The sequence below is a fragment of the Podarcis pityusensis genome (genome assembly GCF_964106645.2).
Source record: "Podarcis pityusensis genome assembly, chromosome: 9".
In the NCBI taxonomy this organism is placed as follows: domain Eukaryota; kingdom Metazoa; phylum Chordata; class Lepidosauria; order Squamata; family Lacertidae; genus Podarcis; species Podarcis pityusensis.
Window position 1 is genome coordinate 62,252,921 of NC_138034.1, and position 17,026 is coordinate 62,269,946.

General features: G+C 43.8%; 1 protein-coding gene across 1 annotated transcript; it reads right to left on the minus strand.

Annotated features, from left to right (window-relative positions):
- Positions 1 to 266: 266 nt before the first annotated feature.
- SPP1 (secreted phosphoprotein 1) lies at positions 267 to 12,429 on the minus strand. The gene is given in 8 exon segments (XM_081021115.1): positions 267 to 1,422; positions 3,464 to 3,521; positions 3,523 to 3,614; positions 5,330 to 5,374; positions 6,761 to 6,886; positions 7,876 to 7,920; positions 8,030 to 8,103; positions 12,165 to 12,429. Coding segments are annotated over 7 exon segments (963 nt in total). The 5' UTR covers positions 8,087 to 8,103; positions 12,165 to 12,429; the 3' UTR covers positions 267 to 882.
- Positions 12,430 to 17,026: the final 4,597 nt, after the last annotated feature.

The window sequence follows — 17,026 nt, forward strand, 5'->3', positions numbered from 1 at the left end:
AGGCAACTTCCTATACAGTCATATCTTGGAAGTCGAATGGAATCCGTTCCGGAAGTCCGTTCGACTTCCAAAACGTTTGGAAACCAAAGCGCGGCCAATCAGAAGCTGTGGAAGCCCCGTCGGACATTTGGCTTCCAAAAATAGTTCGCAAACCGGAACAGTCACTTCCAGGTTTGCGGCGTTCAGGAGCCAAAACGTTCGAGAAATAAGCTGTTCGAAAACCAAGGTATTCCTATGATAAGAACACATGCTGAGTCCTAGGCATATAAGGTTTCGTCTTTTTATTTAATTCACAATTGTCAACAAAATATACATTGCAACAGTAAATCCTTTGGTACTACAGTATCATGAGATGCAACATTCACTCTGATTATAAAGCTAGATTTCTCTCTCTCTCTCTTTCTCTCTCTCTCCTCCATCACAACCCCCTATGAGACAGAGCAGGAAAAATATGCAGCAAGAAGGGCTTACAGTTCTATAATGGACAGGACAGCTAGTACTGCACATTTAAGGTTGACATCCTCAGCATGTTTACCTAGCAGTAAGCATGCACCAAAATCAGTGGGACTTACTTCCAAGTAAACATGTGTTGGATCAGGCTCCGCATTTGCCTGGTTAACACTGCTGCCGATAACTGCTATGATTGCTGAAATCAAACGTGTGATATGCATAGAATTGGGAGCAAACATTCAAGTAGAAATTGCATTGCCTTTCTCACACTTCTCTCCTTCACGCACTCAGCAAAACAAATTTAAAAAAAAATTCCCAGAAAAGCCACCTGTTATGAATTTGGGCTCCAATCCTAGCTGCACCCACACATGCGAAAAATCTGGGGAGTGCTCTTAGATAGGTGTGGAGACAGGAGCCTGCCTGTTTATCCACTTAGAGGGTGACCTCATTGTCCTCAATGCTGTGGTGGTCCTCAGCGCTGTGGTGATGATCCTCAGTGCTGTGGTGGTGATCTTCAGTGCTGAGGTCGTGTTCTTCAGTGCTGTGGTGGTGATCCTCAGCGCTGTGGTGGTGGTCCTCAGCGCTGCGGTGATGGTCCTCAGCACTGCGGTGATCCTCAGCGCTTTCGAAAGTTTGGTTGCTGACACTGTCAGCATCATGGCCGTGATGTGCCTCTTGGAGTACCCCACTGAGGGCCTTCTTATACTCTCTGCTGTCATGGCTTTCCATGGATACGTGGCTGTCATCGTGGTCACTGTCGTCATGGGCTTCCTCAGCGCTCTCAAGTTTCTGGCGGCTGTCGTTCTCCGTGCTTTTATCGTGGACCTCTTGGCTGTCTCTCAGGTGACTTGCGTCATCACTTTCAAGGCTTGTGTCGTGGCTTTCGAGAGAATGTGACTTGGCAGAATGGGATTCGCGGCTCTCCACGTCTGGGGTGCTGTCCACGTCATCCGAAACATCACGCGAATCAAACTGCAAGGCCCACAAATGGAAGACAATAAATGGCCACCCAGAAACAGGAGGGATAGCTACAGTGTTGACTAACAGAACAACTGCCGTCTCCAACTACGTTTTACTCATAGCAGACCCACTGAACGAACCCAAGTTAGCCATGTCTATTAATTTCAATGGGACGACTCTGAGTAGGACAAACATTGGCTACAATGCTATGCCTACTTGGAAGTAAATCCCATGACATTCACAGGGACTTTACTCTCAGGTATGTGTGCAGCCTTAAACAGGTTTAGCAGTCATCCTCTTTCTTTAGGAAGCTGTAGGAATGGACAGAGCAGCCTAATTTCACCCTGTTTCTGGCTGCATGCTCACCACGCCTTTAAAGCACCCCTCCGCAAGGAATATTTTATATATATATATATATATATATATATATATATATATATACATACACAAATTTTATTACGGTCCCAGACGAGTTTTACATACCATACTAGACAAGCATAAAACACAATAGAATTAAATTTGGATTAACAATCAAATATAATAATAAACAATACGAATATGGCAGCTGTTGGAAAGGTGGTTTAGGTCGTAATCTCTAAAATATTATCTAGAGTTTGCATCTGAGATCTTAGTCTTTGTAGTTGCACAGCTTGTTCCCTGAGTTTTATGGCAGCTACGCAAAATTTGGCCACCCTTAGTGTGAACTCTGAATCCTTGTCCTGTAACGGAAGACAATAAATCTCGATCACCTCCACGACTGAGTCGCAAAGAATATTGGTAGCTCTGTGAGGGATAAACTAAAGTTCCCATGATTCTTTGTGGAAGGGGCTGTATGCATTTGATGTATGATGTGTATACAGTTATCAGTGCCTCTGGTGCTCAGGCAAAGGTCTGTCCCTTTCAGTTCTCATTTTTTGAAAGAATGCATGAAAGGTCCACATATAAATTGTACATATTTTTGTATGTGCTTTTTATGTAACCCCCCCCTCCCCACACTTTTAAGAAGATAAAATATGTGCTTTTCAGTCCTCTCATTTGAAATATATATGCATTTCTGTGTGCAGGTTTTAGTTTATAATACATATTGTATGCGCACATTTTGTGGGCCAAAACTGCACCGGAAAATCTGCTGTGAAAATTGAACAAATTGCTCCCCATCCCTAGGAGAACACACACCTAGGAATCTCTAGCATTCTTAGCAGTTCAGTTTGTTGCTTCTACCCTGGAGTACCCAGGGTGGCTTCCTAATAAAGAATAAACTACATTATAAAATAAAATCAGTGTTTAAAAATAAATAAATAGACACAATCAACAATCCAAACTACCTTCACCAGACTACAACACCTAAATTTATTATGCCCAGATAGTTATAGTGGCAAAGAACAGGGCTGGGTAGGTCAGATAACTTTATAGCGACCTTACGTTTTATTTCTAATTGAACTCTGAATTGGGGAACCTGGCAAAATTTCTTTTCCTTCTGGAGCTTTCATGCTTCCAAACAAAAACAAACATGTCTCGGTTAACTAAATTTTAAGACTGGGAATCCCAGAGATTTTGCTTTTCTTTCCTGGGATTGCTAGGACTTTTGTGAAGTCTATCCACCAGATTTTTATTATTTTTATTTTGGCAGGGAGTTTCCTAAAAGAGGATTACTACTTTTCCTTCCAAGCCTTCTTTGCAACATCTTGCTTCCTGTTTCAACTGGCACCTTCACAGCGACCACAAGCGATGCTTTTCAAATATGCAATGTTTTGAATATCTCTGCCTCGCAGAAGCTTCTGTGAGACAGATGGACTTTTAAAACAGAACATTTGCTTCCTCTTATGCGGTTAGGGAAGATGAATGGAAGGAGAATGAGTTGCTTAGGGTTCTAAAAAACCCACCCAGATATACTATAGCATTGCTGCCCCAGCGGAATTAAACCATGATGGCCATAGAGTAAGAATTCCACTGGCAAAAATGTGTGAACCGTAATAACGGCAGGTGGATTATATATTTCTAAAGAGGTCAACTGCCTAGCTCTTTTTACTTACAGTACATCTGTAGCATTTACCTTTCCAGATCTTTTGTGTGCCTTTACGGAGTCCTCATAATGTACCAGGTCAACTTTTATCCGACTCATCCGAATCGTCATGGTCATCATCGTCCACATCACTGTGGTCGTCGTCATCTTCCTTGCTCTCGCTTTGAGGCACCAGAAGGGTCTGCAAGGAAAAAGAAGCAACTCAGTATTACACGATGCAGATGTAACAGTCAAAACATGTTTATAGGCCTGGGTGCACCTGATGACTGCACAACACAGACACAAGCCTGGGGGGGGGGGAAAGAGGTGAAAATATTGGGAGGTATGTAGTGATGTATGGAAGTGAGAGCTGGACCATAAAGAAGGCTGATCGCTGAATAATAATAATAATAATAATAAATTTTATTTATATCCCGCCCTCCCCAGCCGAAGCCGGGCTCAGGGCGGCTAACAACACTAAAATAGTGCAACATTATAAAAACATCAAAGAATTAATTAAAATCAAAATTGATGGCAACCATAAACTAAAGTATTGTAAAGATTGCCAGAGGAGGGAGTCAGGCTGCGCCCTGACCAAAGGCCTGGTGGAACAGCTCTGTCTTGCAGGCCCTGCGGAAAGATGTCAAGTCCTGGAGGGCCCTTGTCTCTTGTGACAGAGCGTTCCACCAGGATGGAGCCGCAGCCGAAAAAGCCCTGGCTCTAGTTGAGGCCAGCCTAACCTCTCTGAGGCCTGGGACCTTCAAGATGTTTTTATTTGAAGACCGTAAGTTCCTCTGTGGGGCATACCAGGAGAGGCGGTCCCGTAGATACGAGGGTCCTAGGCCGTATAGGGCTTTGAAGGTTAAAACCAGCACCTTAAACCTGATCCTGTACTCCACCGGGAGCCAGTGCAGCTGGTATAGCACCGGCTGAATGTGATCCCGCAGCGAAGACCCCGTAAGGAGTCTCGCTGCGGCATTCTGCACCCGCTGGAGTTTCTGGGTCAGTCTCAGGGGCAGCCCCACGTAGAGCGAGAATTGATGCTTTTGAATTATGGTGTTGGAGGAGGCTCTTGAGAGTCCCATGGACTGCAAGACGATCAAACCTCTCCATTCTTAAGGAAATCAGCCCTGAGTGCTCACTGGAAGGACAGATCATGAAGCAGAGGCTCCAATACTTTGGCCACCTCATGAGAAGAGAAGACTCCCTGGAAAAGACCCTGATGTTGGGAAAGATTGAGGGTACAAGGAGAAGGGGATGACAGAGGACGAGATGGTTGGACAGTGTTCTCGAAGCTACCAGCATGATTTTGATCAAACTGCGGGAGGCAGTAGAAGACAGGAATGCCTGCCTGGCGTGCTCTGGTCCATGGGGTCATGAAGAGTCAGACACGACTAAACGACTAAACAACAACATGTGGTATGTGGAGGGGAGAATTAGTTAGGCACCCATGCTGTCTGCTGAGTGTCCTCTGCAGATGGCTTTTCCAGCTCTTGTCTAGCAACACTAATACAAACTCAATCTCTGTTTCCTAATATACAGGTTCCTGCCCCCTGCCCCAGGTCATGTAAACTCCCTCCTATGGTTCCTGCACTGGGGGAAACAGTGATCTGCGATGGATGGAAGTGAAGGGCACATGGATGTAAGAAACAATATTCTATTGTCGGAAGTGAAAGGCACATGGATGAAACAATATTCTACGGCAGGGATGGGGATCCTGCAGCCTTCCAATATTTGGTTGGACTGTGGCTCCCATCAGCCCTGACAATTAGTCATGCTCGCTGGGGCTTGATAGGGGTTGAAGTCCAACAATGCTGGGGAGAGCCATAGGCTCCCCATACCTGTTGTACAATCCTAGTGGCAGCACTGACACAGGGGTTTCGTACCTAAGATGCACATGGTTGGAGGAAAATTTACCTGTTGCTCAGTGATCTCATCACTTTCTTCGGAAGACAGAGAGGCCTGGAAATGAAACAGTTATTTTGTGAAGGCTTGTTTTACACACACACACACACACACACACACACAAACACCATGATCCCACTGAATTTAAAAAAAGTCAAATGAGTAGTTTTAGGACAGACAAAACGTCTCTGCGCATTGCATGACTGACTAATGGGATTTGCTGCTACACAGTGCAGTGATGACCAGTGGCTCAGACAGCTTTAGGAGAAGATTAGACAAATGCAAGAAGGGTAGATCTATAAAGGACTCTTATCCTTGACAACTAACTGGAACCTCTGGATTTAGAGGCAGGGAAGCTCAGAATACCAGAGGACAATCACAGAGGGACAGCTATTGCCTTTAAGCACTGCCTGGAGGCTTCCCAGAACTATCTGGTTGGCTTCTGTTGAGAAGAGGATGGAGGTGGCAGGAATTTCCTTATATCTCTTTATGGTCAAGCGATGGATAAGTGTTTACGTTTGGATTCAATTGGAAAGTTTAAAAAAAGACAAACTAGAAACACAAACTGAATAGAAAAGTGACCAAAAATTAAATCTAGGAACCAATACGGGGTCTGAGGCAAGCTAAAAGTTAGTCATGACTAACGCCCAGTGGGATTTCCACATTGATCCTATGCATCTTTGCTTGGAATAAAGTCCCACTGAGTTCAGTTGAACCTATTTCCAGGTAGGTATGCACAGAATTGCAGCTAGATTGGGATTATATCCAACCAGGTCTGTGCAAAATTATCTCTGATGAAATTTTCTTGGACGAAGAACAAGAGCAAATTATCTGAATGGTTGCCTACGTACATGGATAGAAGAGTACTGGTTCTAGATTCAATCCCACTGTCCCCTCTTGGCATTTTGGTACAGTATAAAGGTAAAGGTACCCCTGACCATTAGGTCCAGTTGCGGACAACTCTGGGGTGGCGTGCTCATCTCGCTCTATAGGCTGAGGGAGCCGCCTTTTGTCCGCAGACAACTTTGGGGTCATGTGGCCAGCATGACTAAGCCACTTCTGGAGAACCACAGCAGCACATGGAAATGCCGTTTACCTTCCCGCCGGAGTGGTACCTATTTATCTACTTGCACTTGATGTGCTTTTGACCTGCTAGGTGGGCAGGAGCTGGGACCGAACAACAGGAGCAGGGATTCGAACCACTAACCTTCTGATCGGCAAGCCCTAGGCTCTGTGGTTTAGATCACAGCGCCACCCACATCCCGCTCGGTACAGTATAGGTTATATCAAATGTCGGTCGTACTCAGAATGGACCCATTGAAATTAATGGGCGGGCCAAATTTTGGTCCATTGATTTCAATGTGAGTGGAACTTAGTTGGGTACAACCACATCTTGATTCTTTAGAGATAGCTTTAACTTGATGGAGAAGAAAGGCTTCATACCGGCTGGGAGGACTCCTGATGCTCTTGAGACTCGTGGCTGTTCACATGCTCCTGGCTGTGCTCCTGGCTATGTGAGTGATGGTGGTGATGCCCGTGAGCGTGGTGTTTATGATGATGCTTGGCAACCTTTAACAATACAAAAAACAACAACGTTGGCATTCAACGTGCAACATCGCAGAGCTTGGCTAACGCAGAAGGGGAACCAGGGCCTGATCAATAGATACCCACCCCAGAACTGTGAGAACAAGGTGGAATAGTTAGCAGAATTCAGATCCTACTGCGGAAGTGTTAGGGGTGATTGAAAATAAGTCAGCTAGTGCCACCTTGAAATCAGTATTGGCCATATCAGGGCTGTGCGCAGTTCTGATTACCTCAACTTGTATACACCATACATTGAAAGCACTTCCTCTCCCCGAACTGTGGTTTCCCCTCACAAAGGTACAATGCTCAGCATCTATAACAAACTACACTTCCCAGGATCCTTTGGGGGGGTGCTTTAAATACAGTGGTATCTCAGGTTAAGTACTTAATTCATTCCGGAGGTCTGTTCTTAACCTGAAATTGTTCTTAACCTGAAGCACCACTTTAGCTAGTGGGGCCTCCAGCTGCTGCCGCGCCGCAGAAGCACGATTTCTGTTCTCATCCTGAGGTAAAGTTCTTAACCAAGGTACTATTTCCTGAGGTAAAGTTCTTAACCTGAGGTTAGTGGAGTCTGTAACCTGAAGCGTATGTAACCCGAGGTACCACTGTATATGGTATGAACGCAGCTAAGGCTCTGAGGAAGGTGCGGGAAAGTCAACAAAAGTGACTGACTGTTCAATCTTCTGCATCTTTACTCAGAACAGAAGTAATTCTCGCTGTGTTCAGTGGGGCTAACTACCCAGGAAGAGAGGGTAGGACAGCAGCTATGGGGATGGAAGATGCTCCACTTGGAAGCAGGTCATTGTTTTCGCTTGTCTTCTCAAAGGGGGCACATGAATTCATGAAAAAGAGACTCAGCCTTATGTAATAGGTGTGTGGATCTCAGAATCGTGGAATTAATCCCGAGCTGTGATATTATAATTCCAGCAGTAAAATGAATGGACTGCTAAAAGTATGGGGGGGAAAGAACTTACATGATAATCTTCAGAACTCTTTGAATCATCATGGTGTTTGCCAACCTTTGAAAAGAAATGCGGGGGAATAGAGAGTCAGTATCGATTCACTTATTCTGCATTACGGAAATACGTGCTTCTCATGGCTTATTTGTTGTATTTGTATTGTACTTACAGGAGCTGCCAAGGCGATGGCGAAGAGACACATGCACAGCACAGCAATCTTCATCATGATGGATTTGCAGTTGACTGTTCAAAAAACATAACAAACACTTCGCTCTTAGGACCAGTCCAAATGCACAGAAATAGTACACGGTATAAGTCTTCTTGGATAGTACCATCTCAGACTTCAAGAGGGAGATAGAATGTTTGCCTAACATACAATTCTGCCCAATATACTTATTTTTACAAAACACATTTTCCCATTATCTATATTTTCGCTCATGTATTTGTATATTATTTTAATATGCATCTTTTAAAAAATATATTACAAACTTTATTGAAAGCATATGCATTTTGTTCCACATTTTCCCATTATCTATATTTTCGCTCATGTATTTGTATATTATTTTAATATGCATCTTTTAAAAAATATATTACAAACTTTATTGAAAGCATATGCATTTTGTTTTCTTTGCACACATTACTTGGCTAGAGAATTGCACTGCAAAATCTGGAGAATTTCCAAGGATTTCCGTGTTTCACTTTGCATATTGTTTTGGAAAGTGGGAATCAAGTGGATTCACCTTTAAATGTGGACTGAATTAAATTTCTCCTCCATCTGTAAGTTTGCATGTGTGAATCAGCTTTTTCACATTTCCCTTTCTCATGGAAGAATACATTTTACACACACACACACACACACACACACACACACACACACTCTGTGTGTTTTTGTGTGAGTAACCACAGAAAGCTATATAAACAAAGAGGCTAGCATTCTGCCTGTAGAACTTTCTTCTAGGTTTTGCACCCTGATATGATATTTCCCCTCCAAATATTATTCCAGGAAAATACCGTATCAAATCAGAATCAGTTCCCATTGGTTTCCCTGTATTTTTGCTATCACTTGACAAAGCTAATCCGAGCAACAGAAGAGACCTTCTGCTGCCCAACATCAGACAAAAGGGAATTAGATTGACTTCTCAATTCAGCACTTTGTTTGGGCTGAGAGATGAAAGAACTGAACATAAGACCTCTGCAGATAAGATGCTCTTGATATGGTCTGATCCCAGGCCATGGCTGCAGTGGGGAAAATCTCTATCTACTGTATATGTGGTGCTGCAAACATGGGCTTGGGCAAGGCCCGCCCCCTAGATCAAGTAAAACAATAGAAATACTTAACTAACGGACTAATCATGTTGGTTCTGTGCCCCCAACAAAAGTCCTGCCCCCCCCCAAATCCTGGCTACGCCCATTGCTGCAAACAAAGTCAACATTGGGAGTTGTAATGACTGGGCATCTGCTGAGGCCCATGTCTCAGCAGAGGCCCCTCCAGCAACCCCTAGTGCAGCCTTCCTTAGCCAGAGGACCTCCAGAACTTTTGGACTACACTTTCCATCAACCCCTGCCAGCATGTCCAATGGCCTGGGATGATGGGATTTGTAGTCCAAAACATCAGGAGGGCACCAGGATGCGGAAGAGTGCCATAGAGCTTCCTGCTCCTACTCCTTCTTGCTGTTGCTACCAGTTTACTTGTACTGTCCATAAGCGAGGGCTGTGAAAGAGCATCCTCTGTCCCTCTGGGCAGTGATGTAGAATGGGTCCAAAGGGGCAGGACTAAACAAATGGGCAGGAGCAACAGTGATGCAGAGGAGAGGGACTACTTAGGAAGGGCGTCTTTGCCAAGCCTTCCCTGAAAACCAAAAACCAAAAACTAAACATCCCTGGAGACCGCAAAACTTACTTCCTAGATGCTGCTGGAATGTTTCTTAGAGTTAATTGTTAGAGAAAATGGAACAACCCCCACTTTTTGGTTCTGAGATCTAGCAAATCTGCCTGACAAAGGGTAATTTTTTGAGATTCTACCAAGGAGCTGACAGTGCTCACAAATAATATAATAACCAACAGGGCGATCCTATATTCATATACTCAGAACTCAAATTCAATGGAATTTTCTCCCTAGTATCTGTGCTTAGTATTGCAGCCGGAGTCGATGAATGAAATAAACACCAAGAGCAAGCACAATATTGACAAAGATTTGTATTGTTACTACATCTTCTGCTACCCTGCCTTTTACATGTGGCTTGACTCATTTGCCCGAGGCATCAAGAGCTGTTTTGGAAGAACCTTTCAATACTGTTTGCAACTGTGGAACACTGCAGTTTGGATTGCATATAGCTATTGAATAGTGTCAGATGTGGGATTAAATCTGTAGGCTCTTGGTAACTTCCACTTCTATGGATCTACCATCCTCAGCATAGCTCAGTCAGTAGAGTATGAGACTCTTAATCTCAGAGTTGTGGGTTCAAGCCCCATGTTGGGCAAAGTATTCCCAGATTGTAGGGGGTTGGACTAGATGACCCTTGTGGTCCCTTCCAGCTCTACAATTCTGTGAGTCTATGATTCTAATTCTCAGTTAACTTATTCCAGAGTAGCCCACAAGGCACTCTGTGAGATTTAAAGCTTACAGACTGCAAAAGGACACACACTATTTTATTTTAAAAACCTCTGTCTTGCTCGAGAATATTACAATCCAATAGAATTTACTGATTTTTGCTCCAAGCAGATTAATGCACCAGTTCTATAAATTTCCACAGATATCAGAGCGCCGTAGTATTGTTGGAGGATAAAAATGTAAGAGGAAAACACTGCCTCGTAGCCAAAGGGAAAATTCTAGAAGAGAGAATTTCCATGGGGGGTCCCAACTCATCAGCCAACAGATTTTCTCTCTTTCTCTGACCTTGCTGCACATTAATATGAATAGGAACCTGAAGCAGAATTTTAATTATAAGTTGGTTTTTGTAATTGATCCTTCCTTCAAAGGCATTTGAAAAGAACAAGCTGAAATTTCCAAATCAGGAAGGATCGCATTGCTCAGTGTGGCACTGCAGGGGGAAAAACTGATGAATCAGGACTCGGGGGACATCAGAAATTGATGAATCACGACGGAAGGCTAGGTATTAGCAACCAGGCTGATGGGGAAGCTGGCACACTTCACTATGCATTGCCCTTCCTCTCACAAGGTTAATGAGCACTTGTGCTAAGAGAGAAAATCGATGGGAGAACATTGCACCAAACTGTATTTGAGCAAAACCCTTGCAGAGCAAAGCAGGAGTGCTTTTTCAGAGATTAAATGCAAGAGTAATATGATGGCTTTTAGCTAGGTGCACAGTGATAATTAACTGGAAATTGCATGTGAGTTGATGGTACAAGAAGTTAAAGAACCTCCTTGGACAGAGTTAAAGTCAAGCCCAGACCATCCAGGCCTCTGATCCCAATACATATGAAATAATAACTGAGCATATACAGAGTGATTTTCCCCATTACCAAATAATCACATCCTGCACTTGCATATATGGGACTAAGGAAACAGATTGTTAGTTATGGTTGCCAACTGTTTTTCCTTGACAGGGCTCTTCTGTCATTTAACAGCTGCATGGTAGGCTGAATATTCAGCTCCTAGTTCTGTGCATTAGGTGGCTGTTAAAAGGCATAGGGCCACCCCGCCCCCCAACATAAAGCAGCTGGCTGGCAGCCCTAGTTTCCAAAGCACAGAATCTGAATTTCTGACAAGCTTATTTGTTATATTTTCATCCTCCTCTTCCCCCATGTTATTCTCGCAACAACCCTGTGAGGTAGGTTAGGCTAACAAACAGTGACTGGTCCTAAGTCACCCATTGAACTTCATGGTTGAGTGAGGATTCGAATCCTGCACACTCCTAGTCCAGCACTCTAACCTTTGACTCACACTGGCTATCTGCGTGTAAACCCCTAGACTTCAAATATTATAAATTTAGCATCAGGGATGCTGGAATGAAAACTACATCTTGTGCCAAAAGCGTGTGGCATTGGGAGTTGGCAAGGGTACAACTCACAAATCCGTGTTTTTAAGTGGCAGGTTCTGTTCAGCAATACTCTCTCTCTCATAAACCGCTTCCTCCCCGAATCCCTAAACATTCTCCCTAGTGCAGGCAAAAGAGGCATTGTAAATTATTTTTAAAGCTGTGCACTAAAAGTCTTTCTTTTTCTGCCCCTGAAGCTGGAGGAGTTTAAAGCCTCCATCAAGTACTGCTGCACTGCTTTCAGCTTTCTGGAAATATAAGAAGACTGAATAAAATAGGTAAAGCAAAAGGAAAAGGCTCAGGTACCTTGCGTTGTCTGGGTCCGAAGTGTAGTCTGAGGCAGAGGTCTGCTGGTTTGTATGGAGAAGCTCAAGGCAATCCTTGGATCATTCACTCAGATGGTGCGTGATCGTTCTCCTCCTGTTCTGTTGCTTTCTGTCTGCAGACCTCTGGAATTTAAACTCTTCTTCCAGACACGAGCCGACCAATCCCCACGAGGCGGAAAGGATGAGGTCATGAGGTTTCTTGTCACTGTCCTCCCACCGTTCTCCTACATTTCCTTCTGGGGTTTGTGGCTTTCAAAGCAAACAAGAAACTACTCTATGGTTAAAGCATTACTTATGTACAATCCCATTAACAGGCATTTTCAGATCAACGCCCAGCATTCAGTCCTGAGCCAGAGGGCTTTAGGGTCAAAGAACTTTTCATGGCATTTGTCGGAAGGAGAAATAAAATTGGGAGGTAGGTTTTTTTTTCATGGAACGTCTTCATCTCAAAACAAATCATTAGAAGCTGAGGGTGGGGGGAATATGCGCTGCACACAAACCACAGGGAACAGTGGGGTGCAAATAGCATCTCTGAAACATAAATGACGAGGCAGCTCAGAATTAATCTGTATGGAAACAAATTCTTACAGATTTTATATTTAGGGAGCTTGGAAAGGGGAAGAAAGAAAGCGAAACGCCAGCTTTTGCAATATTTGCCCCCTGTCCTACAATGTGGTTGACCTCTATCACTAGTACAGGCTTATAAGGTAGCAGAAACAAATTCTTGATCCTTCTTTCCTCATCTGCCAGAATGCTCATATACATTCAACTGGTCCTCATTATTCCTGTTCTTCCTTTGGGATCCATAGCTTTATGTAACTACTAGTGATCCATCACTTGGAAAAGGCAGGATAGACGGGCAGCTTTGTGGGAGGGCTTCCCTAGTAAACCAGCCTATCACAGGCCATATTGTCTTCCTGCTGCCAAATGGGCCAATGGCGACAGTACTTAGGGGGCATTCCACTGGGCACAGGACCAATTGCGGCCCTTGGCATCACGTCCAGGAAAAGTTTAAATGCCTGGCCTGCGGGGTCTTTCTGTTTTGCTTTGCTGGTTCTCCCACCCTCTCTCCCTCAGATTAGGGTTTTTCATGGATGGTACAATCTTGCTATGAACAATGTCATTAGCCTAATTTTCAGGGGAAGTGCAGGAATTTTCCCCACTTGGCTAACTGGCACCACCATTTGGGTTTTCGCCTACCTCATAGCAATTGTCACAACTTTGTAAGGCGGATAGGCATTGGGTAAGTCTTGGTTGGAGGGGAGGTTGTAGCCTACACCTCCATGGAAGAAGAAGAAGAGGAGTTTGGATTTGATATCCCATTTTATCACTACCCGAAGGAGTCTCAAAGCGGCTAACATTCTCCTTTCCCTTCCTCCCCCACAACAAACACTCTATGAGGTGAGTGGGGCTGAGAGACTTCAGAGAAGTGTGACTAGCCCAAGGTCACCCAGCAGCTGCATGTGGAGGAGCGGAGACGCGAACCTGGTTCACCAGATTACGAGTCTACCGCTCTTAACCACTACACCACACTGGCTCTCACTGGGTAAGGGCATCCTCTTAAAAGGCTCTGGGAGGAATGGCTCCTGTCCGATGGCCAGGCGAGGGCTAGGGCCATGCCACTCCTCAAACGCGGACCACTTTGGGGATGTCCCAATTTGACATAGGTCATAGTGTGCTCCCCTCCCCCGCTGTCTTTGCCCTTAGAAACATTCCCAGTGGATGGGCAGGAGTGACAGGCACTGTTGCTTACCACAATGCCTATGGCCAAACTCCACATCTGTAACCAATAATATTGTGGGCTTATTTGATCCCGAAAACCAATATGCTGTGTGTTGTCTAGTTATTCGCACCTTAGGGAACAGGGTGGTCACGGGGCCTTGATGCGCAAATCCTTCTGTTTATCAAGCAATATATAAACTTTACTAAACTAATAAACTAATAGGGAGGCTGCTGCTGCTGCTTGAAGAGGTGGCAAAGTTTATATACCACCTCATATATATCATGGTAATCCCCACTCCCAAATATATAAAAAATTCTCCCAAGTATCTTTAGGGGTCCTTTTCACGCAACGCACATGAAATGTGAAGAAAAAGAAGAAGAAGAAGAAGAAGAAGAAGAAGAAGAAGAAGAAGAAGAAGAAGAAGAAGAATGTACTGAATTTTACACATTTTTGTATGTAGCTTCTGCAATAAACACATTTATTTTGCAAAGCAAAATATCTGAATGTCATGCTTTTTCTCTTTTGCATCAATGCATTCTTATATACAATTTACTCCAGTTATATTGCATTTCTGTACCCGTTATTCAGCTGGAGAGTTGCATTGCAAAATTCAGAGATGTGTGAATTTCAGACTGTAGCTGCATTTTGTTTTGCGTTTTGTTTTCGAAAGTGCAAATTTGGTGGGTTCCTCCTTAAATGTGCATTTAATTGAATTTGTCCACCCTCCTCTAGTGAAGAGTGAGAAAAAAGAAATGGCGTAAGGCACTATGTTGTCAAACTACTGCAGTGCATCAGTGCCATTTGCAATGCAACCGACAGACTTTAGGTTAAGGTGTCATGCAGTCTGAAGATTCTTCATGACCTCTTGACATTTATTTCACTGGTACCTTATTTTGAAGCTGCAGAGTGACTAGCTAGCCACCAGAGGGCTCTTATTGACGGCCCTGCTTTTGCAACAGTTCCCCCACCCTCTTATTGAGGTTACCTTGTTTAGGCAGACATAAACAAGATAAAATAAGGGGGGCGGGTTTGGGAACATGTGTTTGGGTAGAAAACCAGTTTCTTCAAAATCAGGGTTGGGAAGACATCGGTGGATTCGAAAGACACGTGCTCACTGAGTTTCTAGGAAAGCAACAAAAACAAAGTCCAGTTTGAAATGAAATTTAAAATTTGGGTTTCAAATGTCACTTGGCAGCCAGAGTGTAAATAAGGTCTCTGTGGTCACAGCTTTCCAAAGCAAAGCAGGCTGTGTGGAGTAAATAGAAGTTTACGTGAAAAGCAAACGAAGAACCCAAATGTACCTTCACTATTGCTGGCAATCTATCTTGCTGGGAGGTGATGGAGATTTTTTGGGGGTGTGTGGATAGATGAGAAAGAGAAGGAGCCTTTAAAATCCTCTCACCCAAATGGCCCATCTAATAATAATAATAATAATAATAATGAAAGCCTGGAATAAGAAATATGTTTATCAATTGAATTACATGTTCTCACTTTCACTTTAAGGAGGACAGATGAGAACAGACTGTTCTCAGGTAGGAAGGGACTGTTCTCTGGTCTCCTGTAGCTGCACATAGAACAGGACAGAGAGAATGTGGCCTGCAAGGCATGCTGGGAAAGAAGCAGAGCCAAGGATCCCTGTTACAGAAACAAGTTTCAGTCCATCAAATTGCTGAGTCAGGATTGTCAACTATAGCATTGGGTTTTGACTATCTTCTTGAGATGGGGTTTAAAATTTCTTTACCGACCAGCAAATGTTAAAGATGAAGTTCTTAAGGGGCATATAATCCAGACCACCGTGGGCAAGGGTGGGGAACCTCAGGCCTGGGGACCAAAATGTGGCCCTCCAAGCCTCTCTCCCTGGCCCTCAGGTCTCTTCCCAAGCCACTCCCTAAGCCTGTTAAGCAGAACGGATCTAATTCACATAGAAATGAAAAACGTATGTGTATTAATGAAGGTTTGAAATGGAAAAGGGCTCAATATGCATTGCTAACATTTGAATGAGAAGTGACTATACTTGCTTTTGTTCAACTTTTGATTAGATAGCTCATTTTTAAATTGCTTTTGTACTATGCAGCCTACTTGATAATGCTCAATTTACAAATGCATGATTCATCCCTGCCGTATAAAATTTTGTAAAATTTCCTGCAAATAACAACAACCAACAAAATGCTGGCCAGGGAGGCTGATGCTGTCAACTTTTCAAGTGAAGAAGAAGTGTATGAACTCTATTGAATGGATAACTGAGAAGGTACTAACCATAAACGTAACCCTCCCAAACCTGGTTCCTCAGCTGGTCACCTACATAATTGGTCCCGGCAGCAGTGGCAGGTAATATATTCCTTGGATGCTGAATCTGCTGCCCCCTGTGGATCCTGCCACCTGAGGTGGCTGACTCACCTTGCCTCATGGGTGTGCCAGCCCTGGTCATGCTACAGTGTGACAAAGAAACAAAACACAGGAAATAGCTTTAAACATTTATGGTATACTAGCGCAGAAAAAACACACACCATTTTACAAAAATGGATTAACAAAACCATGGGTTTAATCATGACTAAATCTGGCTCCAGCCCATAAAGTTTTGTACGGAAATTCTAATTCACCCCCCAAATACCCCTCATTGAAATTGTAATACGTTGCCACAATCATTTATTTATTTATTTATACATACATACATACATACATACATACATACCCTGCCCATCTGGCTGAGTTTCCCCAGCAACTCTGGGTGGCTCCCAACAGACTATTATTATTATTATTCATAATAAAGCAATAAAATATCTGTCATTAAAAACTTCCCTAAACAGGGCTGCCTTCAGATGTCTTCTAAAAGTCAGATAGTTGTTTATTTCCTTGACATCTGATGGGAGGGCATTCCACAGGGTGAGCGCCACTACCGAGAAGGCCCTCTACCTGGTTCCCTGTAACCTCACTTCTCACAGTGAGGGAACCGCCAGAAGGCCCTTGGCACTGGACCTCAGTGTCCAGGCTGAACGATGGGGGTGGAGACGCTCCTTCGGGTATACTAGGCCGAGGCTAGCTTCCACATTCTGGATTAGTTGTACTTTCTGGGCCACCTTGAAAGGCAGCCCCATGTAGATTACATTGCAGTAGTCCAA